The 24,312-nt window shown below is 46.8% G+C and overlaps 1 protein-coding gene across 6 annotated transcripts in view; it reads left to right on the top strand.

The window, feature by feature from the left end:
* Positions 1-24,312, top strand: part of MIA2 (MIA SH3 domain ER export factor 2) — a 702,601-nt gene that overhangs the window by 392,914 nt on the left and 285,375 nt on the right. For all 6 annotated transcript variants that reach the window (XM_086937351.1, XM_086937350.1, XM_086937349.1 and 3 more), the window contains exon 12: positions 5,094-5,165. In XM_086937351.1, the coding sequence (XP_086793477.1) occupies positions 5,094-5,165 (72 nt within the window). The remainder of the gene's footprint in view (positions 1-5,093; positions 5,166-24,312) is intronic.

Below are 24,312 nucleotides of genomic sequence, written 5' to 3'. Positions count from 1 at the left end.
CCTGTTATCTGCTCAGGGATGGCGGCGTCATGCCGAGCCCTTCTTCAGCTCTCTGAACCTCTGGTGCTGTGTCCCTGAAGAATTGTTTCCTGCAACACACACTGCGGAATTCACCAGTTCTTGCAGCAGGCAGGCCTAGCACACCTGCTCTCAACCCTGCCACTAACCGGATAAGCTCCCCTTGGTGGCCCTGTCCATCGTTAGACATGGCAATACACTGCCTCACCAAGGCCTTCCTCCTACTGCAGAACAATGCAAGCCAGAGCCTGCAGCTTCTGGGCGAGCACCTGAGTATTTACTCCTGTGGCAGCCCTCCGCATTATTAAAGTTTGAGCTATTGGTGTTGCATTATTTAGCAATCCCAATAGCTCAAACTTGTTTAAATGGCTACTGCATCATGACGTACACGTCATCGCACTGGTGTCACTGGAGTGTCTTGACAGATACATGCACATGTGAGATGGGCATGTGCTTATTTTCTTTGTTTTTTGGGCGTTTTTTGGAAATGCCTCTCGCCATTGGAAAACAAGCACTTTTTTTATTTTTGCTCATTCACAACAACATAGGCAAAACAATTGACATAGCAAGAGATCGAGTTGTGCCTTTGGCTAAACCTATTGCACTTGCCAATTATTCATATTACTTCTGCCAAGAAGGACCACGTGAAGTGTGATAAGTTCAGCCAGTTCAGCCCTTTTTTTATACAGCAGCTCTTTGCATGCTGCGAGTTATTAACCTATACTTACGCTGTTAACAGTGAAACTACAGGTCCCAGCATGCAGTGTGCTTTTGGCTGTAAAGCTAGACCTGGCTGAGACCTCATATGTGATATTGGGCAACATTGTAGCTGTGTTGACCTCAGAATCAAGGTGACGCATACAGTGTTAGTATGCAGATTACCACATATGAACACGAATTTTGCTTTATTGCCAAATTTAAGCACCCACAACTTCATCTTTGACTCTTCAATCTGGGTCACCCTCACACACCCTCTCACACCCTCACCCTCACCCTCCTCATCCTCACCCTCGCACCCCCTCATCCTTACCCTCACACACCCTCGCCCTCACATCCCCTCATCCCCCTCACCCTCACACACCCTCACACACCCTCACACCCCCTCAACCTCACACCCCCTCAACCTCACATCCCCTCAACCTCACCCCCCTCACCCTCACACCCCCTCACCCTCAAACCCCCTCACACCCTCTCACACCCCCTCACCCTCACACCCCCTCACCCTCACCCTTACCCTCACCCTCACAAACACTCACCCTCTCTCACCCTCACACACACTCTCACCCTCACACACACTCTCACCCTCGCACCCCCCTTCACCCACCCCCTCATACACCCTCTCACCCCCTCACCCTCACTTACCCTCTCACCCTCACTTACCCTCTCACCTCACCCTCACTTGCCCTCTCACCCTCACTTGCCCTCTCACCCTCACTTACCCTCTCACCCTCACTTACCCTCTCACCCTCACACACCCTCTCTTACCCTCTCACCCTCACACACCCTCTCACCCTCTCACCCTCACACACCCGCTCACCCTCACACACCCTCTCACCCTCACACACCCCCTCACCCTCACACACCCCCTCACCCTCACACACCCACCTCACCCTCACACATACTTTCCCCCTCACACACCCCCTAACCCTCACACACACCCTCTTACCCTCACACACCCTCTCACCCGCACACACACCCTCACCCGCACACACCCCCTCACCCTCACACACCCCCTCACACCCCCCTCACCCCCTCAAACCCCCTCATCCTCATCCTCACACCCCCTCAGCCTCTCATCTCCTCATCTACCCTCACACCCTCTCACCCCCTCACCCTCACCCCCCACACCCTCACACACCCCCACACCCCCTTGCACCCCTCACACCCCCTCACCCTCACACACCCTCACCTCCCTCACCCTCATTCACCCTCACTCATCCCCACAACCCACGCCCCCTACCCTCACGCCCCCTCACCCTCACGCCCCCTCACCCTCACGCCCCCTCACCCTCACGCCCCCTCACCCTCACACCCCCTCACCCTCACGCCCCTCACCACCCCTCACACCCCCTCACCCCCCCTCACCCTCACACCCCCTCACCCCCTCATCCTCACACCCCCTCATCCTCCCACCCCTCATCCTCCCTCACACCCACACACCCCCTCACTCACCCTCACCCATGCTCACCCACCCTTTCACCCTCACCCTCACTCACCCTCACACTCACACAACCTCTCACCCACCCCTTCACCCTCACACACACACCCTCACTCTCGCACACCCTCGCTCACACACCCTCGCTCACACACCCTCGCTCTCACACACCCTCGCTCTCACACACCCTCGCTCTCACACACCCTCGCTCTCACACACCCTCGCTCTCACACACCCTCGCTCTCACACACCCTCGCTCTCACACACCCTCGCGCTCACACACCCTCGCGCTCACACACCCTCGCTCACGCACCCTCACTCACGCACCCTCACTCACTCACGCACCCTCACTCACTCACGCACCCTCACTCACTCACGCACCCTCACTCACGCACCCTCACTCACGCACCCTCACTCACGCACCCTCACCCTCTCACACACCCTCACCCTCTCACACACCCTCACCCTCTCACACACCCTCACCCTCTCATACACCCTCACCCTCTAACATACCCTCACCCTCTCACATACCTCTACCACTCTATCGCCCTCACTCTACCACTCTACCGCCCTCACTCTACCACTCTACCGCCCTCACTCTACCACTCTACCGCCCTCACTCTACCACTCTACCGCCCTCACTCTACCACTCTACCGCCCTCACTCACTCTACCGCCCTCACTCACTCTACCGCCCTCACTCACTCTATCGCCCTCACTCACTCTACCGCCCTCACTCACTCTACCTATCTATCTATCTATCGCCCTCCCTCGATCAATCTATCTATTGCCCTCCCTCGATCTATCAATCTATCTATCGCCCTCCCTCACTCTATCTATCTATCGCCCTCCCTCACTCTATCTATCACCCTCACTCTTATCTATCGCCCTCACTCACTCTTATCTATCGCCCTCACTCACTCTTATCTATCGCCCTCACTCACTCTTATCTATCGCCCTCACTCACTCTTATCTATCGCCCTCACTCACTCTTATCTATCACCCTCACTCACTCTTATCTATCGCCCTCACTCACTCTTATCTATCACCCTCACTCACTCTTATCTATCGCCCTCACTCACTCTTATCTACCGCCCTCACTCACTCTACCGCCCTCACTCACTCTACCGCCCTCACTCACTCTACCGCCCTCACTCACTCTACCACCCTCACTCACTCTATCGCCCTCACTCACTCTACCGCCCTCACTCACTTATTCTACCTATCTATCTATCGCCCTCCCTCGATCAATCTATCTATCGCCCTCCCTCGATCAATCAATCTATCGCCCTCCCTCAATCTATCAATCTATCGCCCTCCCTCGATCAATCTATCTATCGCCCTCCCTCGATCTATCAATCTATCTATCGCCCTCCCTCACTCTATCTATCTATCGCCCTCCCTCACTCTATCTATCACCCTCACTCTTATCTATCGCCCTCACTCACTCTTATCTATCGCCCTCACTCACTCTTATCTATCGCCCTCACTCACTCTTATCTATCGCCCTCACTCACTCTTATCTATCGCCCTCACTCACTCTTATCTATCGCCCTCACTCACTCTTATCTATCACCCTCACTCACTCTTATCTATCGCCCTCACTCACTCTATCTAGCGCACCACCACAGCATCATTCAGGGGTACCACAGCATCACTCAGGTGTACCACAGCATCACTCGGCACCACCACAGCATCACTCAGGGGCACCACAGCATCACTCAGGGGCACCACAACATCAATATGCGCTACCCCAGCATCACTGAACGCCACAGCATCACTCGTCGCCACCACAGTATCAATCTGTGCAACCATTCAACATCAACTGGTTCAAATATGTTCTCTCAATGTTTCAAGCTTTATTACAAATGTCACAAAGATGTTAATATTTCACTTCTGTTCTTGGATTTTCGTCACAATAAAATACACTGAACATAATCCTCACAAAAGTTATTTACAAAAGTTTAAGCTATTGCCATTATAAATTACAATAACTTTTATTTAAGTATTATGTATTTAAAAAAATTAAAAGCCATTGTTATTTTTAATATCAATACATCTAAGTCACGTAAATACAAAACATGTTGCATTACAAATGCTATAGGTGTTACATTTGCAAAAGATAAAAGTATTGGCATTGTAAATAACAAAGCTATTAATTTTGCTATTTTCAAAACCAACACATAAATAAAAAAAATTGTCATTTACAAGACCAATAGCTCAAACTTTCATAATGCGAGACCTATTGCATTGCAAATGCTTGTTTATTTCTTGTCAGAGAAAATATCTTTCCCTCTGGAGAAACCCCGACCTTGTACCCTCCCAATTCTGGGCGTGTTCCCTTCACATTCCTGTGCTTAAGGGGGGTTACTTCTGCCCTTGACAGAAGTATACTCCAACTATTTCCAGGATGAGAATACGTTGAGAAAATGTTTGACACTCGAGTTATGGGTGTAACCAAACTTTCCAAGGCATTCCTGCTGCACTACTCTTCTGTCGAATCATTTACTCTTGCATAAAATTATATATTTTTATGATAATCTTACTCATTGGTATATCATTTTAGGGCAGCAAGTTTAGCCTTTGTGTATTTCTATTACAGTTACCTCGAGTCACTCGCAGGTGTAAGTTAAATGTACATGGGAGCCACATGGAGTTACGAAACTCCCCAATGTTTTATTAAAGAACCAGCACTTGAAGTCATCTTCTTGCAGCCAAACTATTGACTTGATCCAAAAATCTAAACTCCTTTAATTTCCTGACTGAAAATCACACCTTTGAAACTTTGGTGGCAAGATTCAATGCTGCTTTATTCATTTTGATACTCTGCATTGTTTCGAAAATAAACTCACAACTTTTAAACACAAATAAAAATAAAATGTTTGTACTAAACTTGTGCACTATTGTATTCAATTTTGCAGATTGATGAAATTCAGAAACGAATGGAGACACTGGAAATAGAAGTAAAGACAATCAAATCTCAGGCAGACGAAGTAAGTGTATCTAATTATTTGAGCCTGTAGTTCTCATACTAATATCAGGTTTATTAATGTGAAATATTTTGTAATAGGTTTTCATTGAAAGCACAATCTCTGTGTTATTTGTCATTGATAAGATTGTTGTTATTGGCGTAAAATGTGGTTGTTCCTCTATTGATTTACTAATGCATTCACATAGTTAAAATAATTGGAATATTCAGAGGTAGGGTTCTTGATCATCAAGGAGTAAGGGTTGCTGAAGGTTTATACAATTGTTTAATGTTTAATGTTGTTGTATTGTCTTCTTTTAGTTTCCATTATACCAGGGTAACCGCTCTCACCTGCTTGTATTAATGGTTTTAAATGATTTTCATTTTTTCCCCTGTGTTTTTAATTAAAGCAAGTTTTTCTTGTTAATAAACAACACAAATGCTTCCCCATATCAAGCAAAGACATCTACAACTCTAGAATAAATTGCAATGTTAACTTGTTTTGCAGAGGTTAACATTTAAGGCCAACATGGCCTTCTGCTACTCCATTCAGTCTCTGATTTTAACTTATATTTCACACGTAGTTTTCAATGGTAAAAATTCTTTATTTTCATAACCCATTTAATGTGAAGATGGTGTCACATTCTTGCATTCATTCAGCACACCGGTTATCTCTCTCAAATCTTGCAAATCTTCCATTAATCCATCGTTAGTCTAACTGAGAACATATGTATCTTCTCCAAAAGCCATTCTCTTAAATCCGCCTTCCACATGTCGAATGAACAGCCAGTGCTGTGTACCAAGTGTGTTGCAATATGTCTCTTTTTTGCAAGTATTTGAGACCGTGCTACTCATTTGTATTGTGTCTTTCTCTTCTTTGGTCTCAAGTGTAGACCCAGTATATACTGCTTAGAATTATAAGTTACTGCACCGTCCGCTGTCATTGAAATTTGTGCTACTACTCGCTTCCAAAATTCCTTCACTATTGGGTACAACCATATCAAATGTATTAAATCTGCCATTTCATTTTTGGATCTGGGGCATTCATTTGTCAAGTAGGGTTACTTTTTGTGCACAATCAGGGGAGTAACATATACCCTAGAAGTACATTTATATTGCATGTCCTGGATTCAAGCAGTACTAGTCACCTTCGTGTAAGACCGTATTCTTTGCCAGTCAACTTCGGATATTGGTCTGCTAATGTCTCACATTTTTTTTAAAATGAAGTGGCATCCAATGACTATCAACACCAAGTGCTCTATTAAGTGTTGATATTGCTCTGCCCCAACACTATTAACAAATAAAATTTTACTAAAGTGATTGAGTCATGTAATCTCGCAGAAAAAGTTTCCCATGTAAAAAGTACCGCCCTGGTTAGCATGCTTGCAATCACAAAGAAAGCTTTTGCCTCCTTAGATGTAACAAAAACACCTCCAATAAAAAGGTGGGCCAGTACTCGACTACCTCCCTCTATGTCACTACATACATCTCTTTCCAAAAATTATAAAAGGTGAGCTAAATCCTAGAGCATAGTCTCAAACGAAAACCATGTTCTCCTCATCACCCTCTTTACTGTCTTATATTTTACTTTGAACATAAACGCCATTTAGTACAGTTGCTGGGCATATCTACATCTGAAACAAAAAACGGGACCTACAAAGAATCAACTCTGGCATCCACTCAGCATGGATCTCTCCTAGTTAGCCGAGCTTTCAAGCTATATCACTGGAACTTGCCTCTGTGAGGTTAAATAGGACTCGAAGTCTGCTAAGTTCGTAAGTAAGCCGAATGATGGGCAGCTTTATTTTGGGGGTGCGTTCCGGCCCATATAAAAGACATTGATATACAATTAACACCTATGTGCACTAGTGCCATGTATTTTTCATATCAACATTTTCGAGTAGCCTCAACAGGTGACTTGAGAATCTTTGTTAAGGGCCCAGCTTCTGAGGAGGTCTTCCTGTTGTGCCTGCTGTCACACTATTAATGGCTACCATTGTGGAGAAGTGTGGCTCAGGGGTTAGAGGCGGCAGACCCGGAAGCTGAGATCGGCCCTGGACAAGGGTTCAATTCCCCGCCTCGGCGGGTCTTGGGCTAAAAAATTCCACTATAATTCTCGCTCCGGTGCCTTCTCGACTCACGGGTTCACACTCTGCGACTCTGGGCAATAGCTTGCTTAATCTCCACAACGGCCCCTCGCGGCGGGATGCCTGGCTTTCACCTTGTGGATACCCTGCCGGGGTTATCTCACAGGGGAATACCAGGACGGGTTCCCTAAGCAAGCGCTTAGATACCGACCTCGGTCAGTGATTTGCGCTATATAAATACATGTACATTTACATTTACCATCCATGCCGTTGCGAGTCTGACAATTGTGACACTACGTCTACTAATGTAGAACCTTCAGCGTCTTCCGAAATTGCATTTACCTGAAATGGACCTGAAATAGGACCCATCCTAGACCAGAAGGAATATGATGCAGAGTCAGGGGTGTGGAATTTAATCACATATCGAGTTGTCCTTGGGACAGGTTGTTTCATAAATCTATTTGTCCTGCAAAACAATCGTCTTGTCTCTTTGGTGCCACGTAGTGCAGCGACAAATTATGGCCGAAATCTAATTTTTAAAAGTTCTGATATTATCCTTTCTGACTATGGCATGCTCAAACTTGAATTCTAGAAATTTCAGTATTTGCCTTCTTTCCACAGATCTACATACTGGGGCTGTAGGTAGAGTTAAGCAAAGTTCCAGGGTTGGAATGCCCTTATAAGTGTGTGCAACTCTACTAAATTGCTTGTTTTAGGGGTTTTCGCCAGCTCTTCTCTAATTTTTTCCCCATAATGAGAAAGGTTGGAAATTTACTCCTGACAATGACAGAAGTAAAACTTCTTCCAGGTTTCGGAAAAAAAGTGGTTGGAGGGAAAGTAAATTTGTAAACACTCAACAGATTTTTGCATGAGCAAATCTATACCTGCACATTTGTATATTTGCTCATATTAAAAAACAGTTAACAATTATTTTCTAGGCTCACGATTTCCTGCCTACTTCTGTGAATTCGTGAAATTCTTAAAGTGCACTAATGCAAGGACATATACCATGGGTACAATTTTGTGACTTCCTTTAAGAATTGGACCTTTAATTAGGTCTGGAGTTAACCAAGACCTTTTTGTTTTTATTACAATTCTAACTGTCTTTATCCATCGACTGGCTTCTGCTGCTTCTGCTCTTTCTGCTCTTTCACAGGGAGCATATTGGCACGCAAAGTATTTTTGTTCATTGCCAGGGACTACTATTGCAAAGTGTGCTTTTGGGACAAAAAATTATTATTAATTTTCCCTAATGTGTGTTATAATAGTGACTGTTTGTATATGGTCCCGCTTATATATGCTGGCCTATGTGTGTGGATTGTATCCAGGGAGGAGGGAGTAACTATTAGGGAATCCTTCAGTCGAAAGGGTCTAGAGGTGGCGTTTGGGTAGGGTATGGTCCAACTCAGGAGGGGAGACGCAGAGTTAGGGGAGATCATCTTAGCAGGAGGAGGAGATGCCAGCTTAGTGTGATAAGAAGTAGATCGTGCTTGATTGTGTCTGTTCATCCCTGACAACCTGCTTGAACATCAATCAATAGCAAGCTCTGTGGTGAGGTTCATTAGCTTTTGTAAGTTTGTCTTAAGTTGTTGAAGGTCCAGAGTGATCTCATCTAGACTGGATTAAAAAATGAAGTGGCGCTAAGTAGCCGTGGAATGGCTCTCGGGCCAGGAGGAGATGGGGCGTTCCTGATGGTGGTGTTAAGGTACTGCTGGCCTGACAGACATAAGGAGGGAAGGTTGAGTTGGAGAGGAAGTTAAGCTTGCAAGAGGGCGATTAAGTAGAGACACTGGGGTCGTGTGGGTAATGATGGTCGGGATTGGCAGTTCAGACTTGAAGGTAGTCCATGTATGATCCATGTGAAGTGTCATAGGCAAGTTAGTAGTGTGTAAGCTAGTGCATTCGAGGAAGCAGGTAGGTATGGATTGGCTGAGTGTTCCATTGTTATGTATATCAGTGATCCCTGCTTTAGATGAATGGTAAGGGTGCTGACTAGATTGTCTGATCAAGTTGGTAAATTTAGATACCCCTTGAGTGGTGGTGAGTTGGGAGTATGTGTGCTGCTCGTTATGGAGGAGTTGGGGGGGGGGGGAAGGGGTGGATTACTTAAGTAGGTGGTGCTATGTAAGGAAGTTGCTTGAGGATCTTGCGGATTGAATGAAGAGCTAGACCACCTATTCGATGTGTCGGGGGTCATTGTTAGTTATGGAATTCTTGATAATGGGGAAAATGTCTTGTAAAAACCCCTAGGTTGCAGCTTGGATGAGGATGATCCTGTTATTTATGGAGATGGTAGCATCTGCTCTATAGGTGGATGAAGGGGCTACTGAGAGTCTTAGACCACGTGGGAATTTTTGGGAGATAGTGATCAGGAGTATTGAGTGGAGTGCTTGCCTCCATTGAGCTCTTCTTTTCATGTAGTAGATGAGATCACTTATTGTAGTTCCTTTTTGAAACAGAAGTATGGATCAGAGATTAGGGTTTCTAGATAAGATTTAAGAAGTCTGTGTTTGAGGCATTTGGATGCATTTTTTGGTAGGTTATGTTGGTATTTAAAGCATTGTGACCCACCGGCTCCAGCTTGGTGTCAAGTACTCTCTGTAAAGTAGGATACATGTCTGTCCAGAGAGATGGGGTTATCTTTCTGTTTCTGGTTTCCAAAAGATTTGAATTGCATGACTCTATATAATCTATGGACATCAGCTATCCTGGAGGGGAAGGGAGACCTCCTACCCTTACAGGAACTGACAGAGTAGTGGCTCTTTTTCAATCAAACCAAAATTGTATGGTAATCGGGCGGGGTTGACTACAATTTTGTGAGAGGAAAAGGATTTTGTGGTGGTGAATGATATAGGATGGAAGGAGGGAGTGTGCGTAGAAACAAGCCGGGACACTCCATAATCTGTCACGTCATAGATGCCCAAGAGATTAGAAAGCTGCACCATTCTAAGATGCCCTCCCCCTTGGAGTTATTAATCTGCTATTGAGCCCCTGAGTCTTTCTTTACTGTCAATGAAATGATTCGACCAGGTCCCATGTCGGTTCCTATTCTGATGGTATTGCCTCCATTTTAAGTTAGGAGGGGGGGGGGGAGGGAGAAAACGACACGCAAAATGAAGAGCAAGCCAAGAGATGCAGCAAGCTCATTAAGATCCCCACTAAATTTAATAAAAACCTAGACACCTTCAGCGTAAATAGGTTAGGCATCGACATGCCATCAGTAGAAAGGAGAGCCTCCCAAGCCACAGCGAGTCAAGCTCAGAGCAGGTCAACAGTGATGCCGGGAGAACCATGGGGGTAGGGGCGCTCCAGAGCACTAAAGTGAGCAGCGCCGGAGCCCCTTGCACAAAACTGCATGATGAATGGTCCAGAGGATTATAGGAGGCCGCCAGTGGAGTGTGAGAGCCCTCCAAGTAGAAAGCAGCACCCGGGGCACTCACACCTGGCAGCTGCAGTAGCTCTTGCGGGCTGAGGCAAGTGCTTGCATGGGCGAGAGCACAACAAAGGGATGCCGTGAGGGGGGGGGGGGGATTGTTCACTTATTTACCAAGCTAAAGGTCCGTGTCTCATTCTGATCAAGTTCTCCATTCAGGTGTTAGGGCAACATCATGTTTCTGCTCAATACCTCACTTTCAGAGGTGGGAATCAGCCTCAGGTTTCAACCACCTAGGGGTACGCATTTCTATCCTGTTCCAATCTTCTGCTTTTTTTTTTTTACTTACATCAACAGTTACTCAGAAGCCTCTCTACTTTGCTTCTTGAGTGCCTCAGCAGGTTTTGGATTTTTGGTCACTTAGAGGCCCCACCCTGCCCAGTTTAATTTGTTCTCTCTCAAAGCCTCCTATGATGCTGTCTCAGTCCGCAAGGTGTACAGATCCCGCTCTCCACTCTATGCATGTATCACAATCCCTACAGGAAGCTGCTCACCTATTCAGTGCCACAAGAGGTGCGTTCAGTCTTTCTCTCAGGAAGTGACGGCATGATCAGTCCAGCACTGCCTTCCGTGCTAGGAGCACTAGGTAGATTTAATTTATTTTACAGCTTGGCAACTCAATGGAAGAGCCCACCTCCAATTGATTTCCTTGCTGCAGCAGTCTTAACCAGGTACAGAATCCTTTCAAATAGCAGCAGATTGTTCCCACTGCCTTTCCATTTCTTTAAAGGCAGACACTGTTTTAAAATGAGCTTAATTATTTAATGACCTACTTTGGGCCGGAGCTTGTACAGATCATGTCCTAGCAGCCCTCTTAAATGCCCTTTGTTTTCCTGAATGGCATTGATCATCAGTGTTTGGAATCACTTGAAGCCTCTTTTTGACAACACGAAGGAGGAAAGCTGTTCAAGAGGCATGTAAGTGATCACTGAAAAATGTAAAATGGTGATATTATTGATTACTGTGTCTATTGTTGGCTATTCAGCTTGAATGATAACCATGCCAACGTTTCAAGCACTCTGCCTGTTAAGTTGAAGCAGGATAATTGTGGACTTCTCCAACCCCTCACTTAAATGAAATGACGATGTCAAATCAGCATTTGAGCAATACATTTTAAGTCCTAATTTGAATCTGTTTCTTTACTTACGTGTGAACCATAGACCTGTTTTATTTCTTTTATCTGATAGCTGCAGATTCCTTAAATTAGAATATTCCCCATGCATCTGACTGGATCTTGAAACTTTTCAAGCAGTGGTTAAGTGCACCACCACAGCGCACTAACATCTGTTCTTTTCTTTCCATGCCATCAGCACAGATCCGAAGTGAGCAACCTCTGTCCACTTTTTGGGCAACTTTTCCCAACATTTCATCGAGATTTGTGAGACTTTGTCTCACAGCGTGCAAGGGATGTTACCCAAATAACCAGTACAGTATAAACTCAGTGGTTCCTGTCACGGACAGATGTCTGTGACGGACCCCCATCTGGTTTTTCTCTGGTGCCTGGAGCTGGTCTACGACTCCAGGGCCTGTGAGGAATGTTAGGCCATGAACCCCAGGGTGCTGCAGGAGCATTTTTAGAAGCTCATCATTGCTCGATGCTGGTCACTTCCACAATGTTCCAGGTCCCGGTCACTAATAAGGTCCCGGGCCCGTTTGTGGAGTCGTTCCAGGTGCTAGTCACCGCACTCGAAGTATTCTGGTAAGTTACACAAGGAGTCAAAGAAGTTAAAGTAGTCTAAGCGCTCTTCGACTTCACTGTGCCAGTCCAAGTCATCGAATGAAGCGTTGGAACGATCTCACTCTAGGCCTTTCTCCCATGCAGAGCATCTGAATTAACTCTGTGCCTCCCTGAGGCAGAGCAAATCCCACACAGTTATGAGTTTTATCAGGCCATGCATCTCATTTTTGTGTGGGCCTACCACTCTAGTGCCTTCAGGCCCTGTGAGTACACTGGGTGCCCCCACTGGATTTCTTCCTGCGACTCTGCCCTCGGGCAATTGGGGCCCCCTGGATCCAATTCTGAATCCTAACTGCTCAGATTGCAACCTGCCCCTGAGCCCGTTCCAGTGATGGTGTTCCCAGCATCGTCGAAGCCCCACTTTAGCGCCGATCCCATTGTCATACCCAAGTCCAATATGGAGCCGGATCGGCGTTGTCAGACATCGACTTCTGAGTTGGAGCAAAGCCTCCTTTCTGCAACAGGACCTCCAGGGATTATGATTGGGGCAGCTATGAGAAACCTTATGGTTACCAGAACCCCTTTGAAGAGCCCATGGATAACTGATATGAGTATGAGGAACTAACGGATGCCCCAGTGATCGGGACACCTCACCAGACACTGTCTTAGTCTCTTCTCCTAGGGTGGCTACAGAGGTAAGGGCTTCCTTTGCCATGGTGTTGAGGAGGGAAGCTGAGGTCCTGGACCTTATGCTGCCCTGAGTGGCAGTCAAGATGAGCATCTTGACATAGGTGCTTCAGCCGAGAGTAGCCCTCTCAGAACCGGTCTTCCCCTTCAATGAAGCCCTCACAAATGTCCTGCTCGAGGCATGGTCCAAGCCCTGCACAGGGGTTCCTTTGCATAGGACAAATGCCCGCTGCCTTGGGGAGCCAATTTTCCTCACCCAGCACACCATTCCAGAGATTCTGGTTGTCCAGGCCTCCACCTCCAAAGTCAACCTTGGCACATTCCCTACCACATCACTAGATGGGGAATCCAAGAGGCAAGAGGACGTTCTCTTCCAGGAGCCTAGCACTGCTGTCTTTGAACACCATTTGCCTTTTGGGCTGATACACCCACACAGTCTGGGATTCAGTTGCACTGGTGCTGAGCATGGTCTCGGAGATGGCATGAGCCAAACTAACCCAGGCTCTTGCCAACGGCAGAGATGCAGCAAAGTTCACCAATTGCTACGGACTGGATACAACTGACTTTCTAGGCAGAGGGATTGCGTCCTCAGTAGCACTCAGATTTGACGCCTGGTTGAGATCTACTGGCTGCTTCGGGGATGTCCAGACATCCATTATGGACATGCTCTTTAATGGCATCTGCCTCTTCGGTAATAAGGCACATTCCACACTGGAGGCATTAAGGACAGTCGGGCCACTACCCTGTCCCTGGGGCTCTCCATGGCCTCATGTCAACCTCATTCTGACTTTCTCCCATTTAGGGGCTACAGTAGGGGCTATCAGCCACATACATTTCTGCCCAGCCACCAAGTTTCACAAACATCCCAGTCCTTTTGTGGCAGCAGCTCTAACAAACGTTGTGGTACACACAGCCAGAGGTCAACCTAGTCTGTCATGGGCACCCAGTGGGCCGCTGAATCCGACATCGTCTATCCCGGTCGCAGTCTATAACATCATATAAGTAGTTACTTCAAATTGTTCAGCGGGTAATTCCATCCCTTTTTTAGAAACCCTGCCACCCCCAAACTGATCCTCTCTCTCTGCTCCGTCAGGAAGTACAGGCTCTTGTGATCAGAGGAACCATCGAGTGAGTGCCAGCATAAGAAGCAGGTTGTGGTTGCTATTCCCATTCCATTCTGGTACCCAAAAAGGATAGAGGCCTCCGCCCCATTTTGGACGAGTACCCTCAACTTCTTTCTGAAGGAGAAATTCAAGGTCCTCACGTTGGCTCAGGTTCTTTCTGCCGTGGATCCTGGAGACTGAATGGTAGTGCTGGGCTTGCATGACGCCTACTTCCACATCCTCATCCTGCCTGCCCACAGGCATTGCCTATGGTTCATTGTGGGCCACAAGCATTTTCAATTAACTAGGTTGCCTTTTGACCTCACCAGTGCCCCTTGGGTGTTTGCCAAGGTGATGGCGGTTGTCATCTACGAAGGTAATGGGTTTTAGTCCAGCTACCTTGACGACTGGCTGTTGAAGACAGGCTTGTCCCAGACAGTCGTCTCCCACCTCCAGACTATGGTGGACCTCCTGCATTTGCTGCGGTCACTATCAACGTGCCAAAGTGACAAATGACCCCCTCTCAGATGCTGCCTTTCATAAGAGCCTTTCTGGACACAGTGCAGGTTTGGGCCTATCTTCCGAAGTGGCGAGTCCAGGATATTCAGGCTATGATTCCGATGTTTCAGCCTCTATCCTGGATTTTTCTTAGACTGACTGTGAGGCTGGTGGGCAGCATACCCTTCTGCATCCTGTTGGCAATACATGCTTGCTGGCATATGCAAACTCTGCAGTAGAACCTGAAGTTAAAGTGGTTGCAGCATCCTGGAAATCTCTCCGACCGGTCCAGATATCGGAGGGAACTGTAAAAGATCTGCAGTAGTGGCTGATGAGCTGTGATAGGTCAGCTAAATACCCCTCTCCCTTCCCCATTCAGAACACACAGTAGTGACTGATGCGTCACTCCTGGATTGGGGCGGTCATCTGGGAGAGGTGGAGATCAGGGGACTCTGGTCTCTGGTGGAGTCTCTGCTCTACATCAACCAGTTGGAGTTGAGAACGATCCAACTCTCATTGAAAGCCTTTCTTTCTTCCATCAAGGGAAGGCTGGTTCAGGTGTTTACGGACAATGCCACCATCATGCGGTATTGCAACAAGCAGGGAGAGATATGGTTGTGGACCCTGTGTCAAGAGGCCCTGTATCTGGAGAAGTGTGGCTGTGGAGAAGTGTGGCTCACCGGTTAGAGTGGAGAAGTGTGGCTCACCGGTTAGAGGCGGCAGACCCAGAAGCAGAGGTTGGCCCGGGACCAGGGTTCAATTCCTGACGCGGCAGGGTACGGAACCAATGTCAGCGGGCTCGATAAATCTCGCCTCGGTGCCTCTCTAACCATGGTCCCACGCTGCAACTCTGGGCAATAGCTTGCTTAATCTCCACAACGGCCCCCTCCCTGCCGGGGATGCCTGGCTTCACCTTGGGATGCCCAATAGGGACCATCTCACAGGGAAAGCCAGGACGGGTTCCCCAGTGGCACGCAGCACCAAGAAACCCTGGGGTGAACGTGCCCTCTACAAATTCATACTAACATAACATAACATCTCTGGACATGACTGGAAAGTCAGGTCATATTCCTGGTGTTTAAACATCTGAACGCTAGAGCAGACCAAGTCAGCCGTTTATGCCTAGCAGATCTCAAATGGCTTCTCCATTTGGGAGTGGTTCAAGGTCTCTTCGCAGATTGGGGAGAACCTTGGTTAGATTTATTTGCCACTACCGAGAATGCACAATGTCAGCATTTCAACGTGCTGGAGTTTTCAAGGCGACTCTCGCTCGGAGATGCGTTTTGTTTTGAGTGGAGCTCATTCCTCCTGTACGCCTTTCCCCGATTACCACTCCTGCCACGATTTCTCAAGAAGATCAGGAAGGACCGGGCCTCAAGTTATTCTTGTAGCTCCGGATTGGGCACAGAGAGCATGGTATCCTAAACTCCTGAGCATGAGCCTCGGCCCTTCGAAAAATCTACTGTTGCAGCAACAGAGCAGGGTCCTGCACCCAAACTTGCGCATGTTCTGCCTTCATGCACGGAGATTGACTAGTGGCAGTTGACAGTTTTTTACCTCCCTGCAGAAATCTGTGATGTCATTCTGGCAGCCATGCCTCCCTCAACCTAGTCAGTATACACCTGACGTTGGGACAAATTTGTGGCTTGGAATGCTTCCAAAAATGTTGAACCCATTTCTGCACTTTAACTTGAGGTTTTAATATCTGGTCGCCCAGCAAGGAATTTTTGTTGAACACAGTTAAAGGGTATCTTTTGGCCATATCTATGTTATTGTGGTTTCTGGATCACCCTCTCTGTTTAAGTCACCTGTTGCGACTCGTTTCCTCAAAGGACTGCAACATATGTTCCCTGCAAAACCCTTCATCATGCCCCAATGGGACTTGAATCTGCTATTGACATATAAAAATATATATATTTTTATTGAAGCTATCAAAGACAAACGAAAAGACCACACCTTACCCCATTTCACAGTAGTTAGGCCTGTTACCCATATATCACTTGCAGATATGGCAATATGTGTTTGTCCTTTGTCTGCAGAGAACCCCCGCCAACCCTCACCCCGGACTCCCTGAACATAAGGTCCAACCTTGTCAAGTCACAGACAGTTAAGAAGTTCATCATTGCCATATCTGCTTGGAAGGGCGGGGGAGAAGGGTGTTGAGTCCCCGGACATTAAGGCTAAGGACCTTTACTGACAAGGAACTTGAAACTCGCTTTAGGGACTTGAGCATGCATGTGTAGTGGCTATTAGTCCTCCAGTGTACTATTGGTGACCGTGTGTGGAGTTTGTTAGGGATTGTGCTATATGCAGGAGTGCCCCGCCCTCAACTCTCATGATAAAAACCATTGTAACAACTCTCTCCCCCCCCCCCCCCCCCATCCAGCTGGAGGTTTTCAAAGGGAAAACTGGACTGAAGTGCCAGCGCATCGGGACTGTGACCAGTCTTACCAGTTCATCAATAGCCATGCCCCTTCCCCCAACCTAACCTCTTTGTTATCTGCATGGCTGTATGTCGCCTGCCCCTTCATTGTGGTCTCTCATAATCTCGGTAAAGGTCTAATGCACCTAGTAAAGAGGACTCCTCATCAGCCGCCATCAGAAGTGGGCTTGTCAGCCCAGAGTCTAAGGATCGCCTGTCTGCAGTTTGTCATGAACCGCCTTCCTCTCACACTGGATTTCCTCACTGGGGGTTTTTGATGAGGGCTTCGTGAAAGGAACGGTAGACCACTTTTTTTTATTTTTTAGATTTTGTAGACACATGCATGTTACAGACGGGGAAACAATATCAAACCATGCAGTTTCTTTCCAGAGTCACATTGTCACAGTGCACAATGGTAGGCCACATCAAAACAATATTGTGTTACATCTATTGAGCCATAGGCGCTCTTATAACATGCTCATTATGTTATCTCAAACAACCAAGTATACAAGACAGTGTGATCAAAGTTGACCATAGATTCTCGAGTTGGTGATGGGCATATATGTGAAATCAAATTTTAAATGAGTTCCTTGTGAACGTTGTTTCTTTAGTACAACTGGGCATATATGTGAGTGCATGCAGAAACCATGATAACGACTTACGACATACAAAATATAAAGTGTGTAGGGTGCACTAGCAAGCATGGGAAAACAGCGTACCTAGAATGACCTGAGCCAGGTTAACCATTGACACAATATTGGTAATTAAGTATCTGTGGCTTCTACTTCAACATCTGCAGTTGTCTCATCTTTTCCTCTAAGCCAGGTCGTGAAGGGTACCCAAATATCCTTTGGGCGAGATGCTACGGGCATAAGATCCCAGAATGCAGCCAGTTGTTCCTGACAATAAGCGGTATCCTGTACCAGGTATCTATACGGGGAATTCTAGACGCACCCCACTGTATGACTAATCTGCGTTTTGCTAATAGTAGCATCATAGCTATGAGTCGGTGTTTCTCGGGAGGAACCCCCTCAACGTAGCCCAGCAGGGCCACCAGCGGTGTGCATTCCAGTGATATTCTCGTGACCTCCTGTATGGTTCCATACACCACCTCCTAGAACCTGGCTATGAATGGCAGTCCCACGCAACATGCAGGAAGTTTGCGTTATACTGTTTGCACTTCCAACACCTTGGGTTCTGACGTAGTCCCAGTTTGGGCAATTGCAAGGATTGCGATATACCCGATGTATGAATTTAAAATGTATAAATCTTAATTTGTAATTTGGGGATAGGTGTTTTAGTTGGGAACAACAGAATGACCATTGTTCATCCGTGGGCAATTCATTCAGATCTTCCCTCCACTGGAGCAAAGCCCTCTGATCAACAACTGGGCCGTTTGACTGCATAAGATTGTATAGTCTGGTGATCAGTTTACGGGGAGATGGGCTGACTAATAAGTGTTCCAGCGGCATCATAGTAGCAGGAGATGATAGGAACGAGGAGTGCAAAGTTTTGCAAGCTGCTGCTCTTAGCTGATAGTATAGTAATGGATCCAGAATGGGTATTCGTTTAACTTCTCAGTTTAGCGGTAACTCCAAGAAAGTATCCTGTGGGTATAGGTCACCCAGCGTTGAAAGGCCCAATTTGCGGGCGTGCTTTATGGCACCCTTATCATGAAGGATAGGGAATAGTGAGTGGTATGCAAGAGGGGTAGATGGTGCATATAACAATGGGGTGCCGACACGTTTCATGAGACCCTCCCAGGCTCAATGAAGCGTCTCGACCATATGCACTGTGCTGGTTGTTCTATGATATGGCTTATATATAGCAGCATGCAAAGGACTGGGGTCTGCCACATCTACCCAGAGGGCTACATGGGGCTGAAATGGGGTGGGGTGTATCCAAAAATGGAGAAACTGGGCTTGTGCATACAATGCATAGAGTTCGAGGTCGGGGGCACCCAGCCCCCCTTGTGAAAGCGGCCATGTCAGCAGTTCCCAGCATACTAAAGACTGTTTACCAGCCCACAATATGGTTATTAAGATGGATCGAGGAGATTTGAAAAAGGCCCGAGTGAGGGGGATGGGTATATTAGCAAATAGATAGAGAAATTTGGGGAGGACTATAATTTTGTTATGGCGATTCTACCAGCCAAGGACCGTGGCAGAGCTGACCAGAATTTAGATTTGCGCTCCAACCTGTCCAGCTGTTTACCAAAGTTAATGCGCCAGATTTCCTGCATGTCTCTGGTGAGCCACACGCCGAGGTATTTTATAGTTCAGTTTCTACTGGGGCATCAGTTAGTGGCAGAATTGATGATTTAGACCAACTGATCTTGGTGGCAGACAAACCACCAACCAGAAGGATTTCACATAACACTAGATTCAGGTTTTCATCTGGTTTACGAATATATGATGTGATGTCGGCATACATTGAAATTATGAGGCTTCTATCTGAGAATCCCAGTTCACGAAAAGAATGGTGTTGCCGTATTCTGGCAGCCAGCGGTTCCATCGCCACTGCAAATAGCAGCGGCGATAGTGGGCAGCCCTGTCTTGTGCCGTGTGTTCTGGAGAATGGTTCAGATAAGAGCCTGTTAGCTCCAAGGCGAGCTTTGGGTTAGTACAGAGCAGGCTGATCAGTTTGATGAAGTTGGGGCTGAATCCCAGCCTAGGCCATATGGTGAATAAAAAGGCCACTGAAGGGAGTTTAATGCCTTGGTGGTGTCAAGAAATGCCGCAATGGCCGGCAATTGGGGGTCGATCTGGTAAGCAGTGGCAAAAAAGGTGCGCAGATTATGGGTTGTGGATCTACCTGGAATAAATACATCTTGATTTGTTCTGACTAAAAGTGGTAGGAGCGGTTGTAGCCTATTAGCAATTAGTTTGGTAAGGATCTTTACATCCACATTGATTAGAGAGAGAGGGCTATGAGTCACATAGATTTTCTTGCTTTTCAGGTTTGAGAACAGAAATGATTACTGCCTCACGCATAGTTGGTGGCAGCGTCCCACACTCAAACGGCTCTTGGTATACTTCTAAGAGTCAGGGGGCCAGCTCTGCTACATATGTTTTATACAAAGAAGTTGTCAACCCATCTAGCCCAGGTGCTTTCTCGCCAGACAGGCCGTTGATAACCTGTGTTATGTCTTCCACCGAAAAAGGTTTGTCTAAGTAGGACCTATGAGCGTCACTGAGCCAGAGCAATTGGATGGAGTCGAAGTATGTGCTTAGCTCCGGATGGGGAGAGCTTTGTGTGGAAGAGTATAATGGGGCATAGAAGCTTATGAGATGTTTGTGTGGCCTGCTGTCCTCTGACTGGAGTTAACTTGTCATCAAGTAGCTCAGTTGTGAAGGTTGGAGGTATGTGTTGTTTAAATGTTTTAGCGAGGGTTCTACCTGGCCTATCGCCCTCGCCATAGCTGCGTGCTTTCGCGTATTTCCCCAAAAATGGGGTCTCTCTTTCCGCCTCTTCCCCCAACTCCAAGATCTTCTCACGTAAAGAAGCGAGATGTGTGGACGCCCCTGTTTAATAAACCAACATTTCTGTGGATATAATGTTGTGCTCCAACTTTGATAATACATTAAATATAATGTGGCGACCCGGTATTCCTCAGGTCCCTGGTAGTGGTAATATAAAAAACAATTGGTTCTGTCAGGCGATACAATTGCTGTGTTAACTGTATTAAATACAAGAAAAAAGATTTTGCACACTTCGTTTTTCACAGTAAATGAAAAAACAATTACAGTTTAAGAACACACCAAGAAAACAAGTAGAGTTGATTTAGTCTTATATTTTTCAAGAAGTATTGAATATTAAATGGCTGTCACAAATACATGTAAATTGCGAAAAAAGGTGAATTTTGTGAAAATTTGGTTTTTGGTGACTAGTGAAGTGAACAGTACACTATATACAAAACATACAAATGTGACATAAATAAAAGGATTTTGAATTATTGTCCTGTAAATCAACTCAACTTGTTTTCTTGGTGTATTCTTAAACTGTAATTGTTTTTTCATTTACTGTGAAAAAGGAAGTGTGCAACACCTTTTTTCTTGTATTTAATACAGCGATTGTATCGCTCGACAGAACCAACTTTGATAATGTTGCCCTAATTGCCTTTAAAACCCATGCTTGCTTGGAGATGCATGCACCTCTGATAACTGTTTTAAAGTGCTCCCATAAGGTGGAGGGAGAATACACCGACCCCTCGTTTGTGGAAAAGAATTGGGTGATCTCAATAATAATTTCTTCTTTGAATGCAGCATCTAAGAGAGCGTGTGGTGGGAGGTGCCAGCTAAAAGCACGAGGTAAGGTCTGTGGTATTGACCAGCGCAGCTCAAGTGGGGCATGGTCCGACAGCGTACAAGTTAGATGTAGCACATCTGTGGTCCAGGAGGCAATGTCACCAGTAACCAGCCAGTAATCCAGTCTGAACCAAGCGCTATGATATGGGGAGATCCAAGTTCCCTCCCCGAGTCCTAGATTTCTGCTGCGCCAGATATCTTTGAGGTTATGATCAAGTTTAATGGTATTTAATTGTTGGGCTGCCTTTGTGTGTGGGATTCGAGTGGCCCTGACTCTATCCCATTCGTTTTTTAACCCCTTCCATGCTCATGACGAGCTCAGCTCGTCATGAGGCACAGTTGAGCTGTGCTGATGACGAGCTCAGCTCGTCATGACACCAGCAAAATGGCAATTTTCAGCACAGGGGAAAAATAACCACAGCAGCGATGTGGTTAAAGTGAAATTGAAGTCCCCGCCCCATATGATGTTGTCACCTCCAGCTGCTAGCATTTTTGCAAATACAGTGAGAAAAAATTGTGGGTCATCCACATTTGGTCCATATATAGCTACTAGAGTAACCTGTGTGGACATCAACAAGCCATTTAGAATGACGTAACGTCCATCTGGGTCAATCTGTGTGTTAGTAGTGGTCCAGCCCAAGCCAAGTCTGCTCATCACTGATACTCCCCTTGGGTAATTGGAATATGGGGCTGAGTGTAGCATATTTCTATTGAGTTTCTAGCAGGAAGCTCAAATCTATACGGGGTCTGAATATGTATACATTAATCTAGATTTCTGAAGTCATTAAGCCCTCTAATGTTTCAGGTAATTAATCTGGCCTCAGTCATTCTACAACTGGTATGTTATATGGTATGTACTTGTACAGAGCAGGAGCATGTTGGAGTTGAAAGCAATACAGGCAGTTTTGCTACTATAAAACCTGAGTGCCAATAGGGTCTTAAAAAGGAGGTGGGTAAATAATCCAAACTCTGACCTACTGTATGTGTATACTGAATAGCTAACAACGGCATGTCTGAAAATGCTGCAAACACCCTATCCCTCCCCCACCCACAAAAACCTCCCAATTAGGTTGTGACATTGTACCCCCCCTTTTGACAACCCATTTAACAAAACAGCAAAAACATATGAGTGGACTTGGGACGCCGGCATAAATCTGCCTGGTGGCAGGGTGGCCAGGCTGTATCAGTTTCATAGAATCCCTCAAATTTAAACTTGCGCCATTGCAGAGACAAAGGGAATAAGTAGCCTTTAACGTAGTAATATTAGTAAACAGTGTGGCCATATTTGTAATATTACATACAGAACTTAGTAGTCCAATATCTAGAAAGAACACCAGGCTAAATATATCAATCGTTGTCACTCAAGTTCTGCTCTGATCCAGTTTGTGGGAGGGGCGAGGCGGTGACTTTTTGGAGCATACATGTTTGGTGTACTTGAAAACCGCGTTGGCGTCAGTAAAAAAGTGTGACTGCCCTTCGTATGTTATCTTTAACTTGGCCGGGTACAACATAGCGTAAGGAATGGAGGCATTTTGCAGGTTGCGCTTTACTGATGCAAACTCACTGTGGGTGGCTTGCACCGATGGAGTGTAGTCAGGGGAAAAATGAAAAAGAGTTCCCCTGGTGCGTTACGGGACCCTTATCCAAGCCCGCCTATAGAATCGCATCTCTGTAATTCAGAAGGCGCGCAATTATGGGACGAGGTGCAGCTCCCACCAGCAGCCTAGGACCTGGTGAGCGGTGAGCATGTTCAACAATCAACATTGACAGGAGCACTGACCCAAACAATTCATGTAGCAGGTTCTCTATGTATGGCTCCAATTTTTAGGTTGGCAGAGATCTCTGGCAGCCCAATGATTCATAGGTTTTTGCGCCGTGAGCGCGCTTCCAAATCCTCATTTTTTGCTTTAATCACCTCCAGTACCTTTTCCATGTTTAGCAGCTGTGCCCTAGATTCAGCTTTGAAGTCTTGAGTGTCTGAATGTCTATTTTCTAGGGTGTCTAGGCGGACTTCATGCGTGTCTACTCTCTATTTTATCTTGTCCAAGTTCGAGGGAAAAGACATCGATCTTATTGTCGATTGTTTTAATGCTTGAACGTACATCTAACAATATGGTGCGCTTCCTCTTGATGTTCCGCAGAGTCTTTGGCTCCATGATTGGGGTCCGGTTCTAAACCTGCGTCTGTTGTGGGAGTCTGGCGCTTATTTTCCAAGAGAAGTTTGGACTGTCTGGTCAATTTTCCCCATTGTGCCAGGTATTCCATTAGAGTGTAGAGCGGCCAGAGAATGCAGATGACACCTCTCGTGGTGTATAGTAGGACAGGCTGTTGAAATTCTGGATCAATATGGCGCAGATGCCGCCTCCTCTCACAGCAGGTTATCAGCGCCCTCACACCAGAGTTAGCGTTGTGCAGTATGGGGTGTACGAAAGCTCCGGGCCTTACATGCAATGTGAGCTCAACACAGTAGAATCAAGGGGATTCCAACATGCGAGTCGCTCCCCCAGCAGCCGCATGAGAGGGAAGCCCCGCGCCCCGACCTCACCGCACCACTACACAGCACGGGGAGGGGCACGGAGAACAGCCCACACCCCTACTGCACGTAAGGGGAGGCCGCAGTCCACAATGCCCAACCAGCGCAACGACCTGGGCGGTGCATGGCGGAGCACAGGCCCCTACACGTCTCCCACCAGACTGAGCCCAGCCCCAGCCGGCAATTTATGCCCCAAGGAGACTAGGCCCAGACAGCGGATGCACACGTGGCCACGCACACCCCCGGCCCGCACTCACCGCACCAGGTAGCACTGTCTCTCCACCACAGCAATCCCAGGGGCCTATTCAGCAGCTGCAGTTGCTCCCTATTCAGGCGCCTTTGGAGTCAGCGATGATTCGGGACACACAGTCCGTAGACGGCCGCACCGGAGTCTCCGCTCTCTACACACCAGTCCAGCCACAGC

This window comes from Lissotriton vulgaris, chromosome 9, assembly GCF_964263255.1.
Source record: "Lissotriton vulgaris chromosome 9, aLisVul1.2, whole genome shotgun sequence".
Lineage (NCBI taxonomy): Eukaryota > Metazoa > Chordata > Amphibia > Caudata > Salamandridae > Lissotriton > Lissotriton vulgaris.
This window is presented reverse-complemented; position numbering and strand designations above follow the sequence as displayed.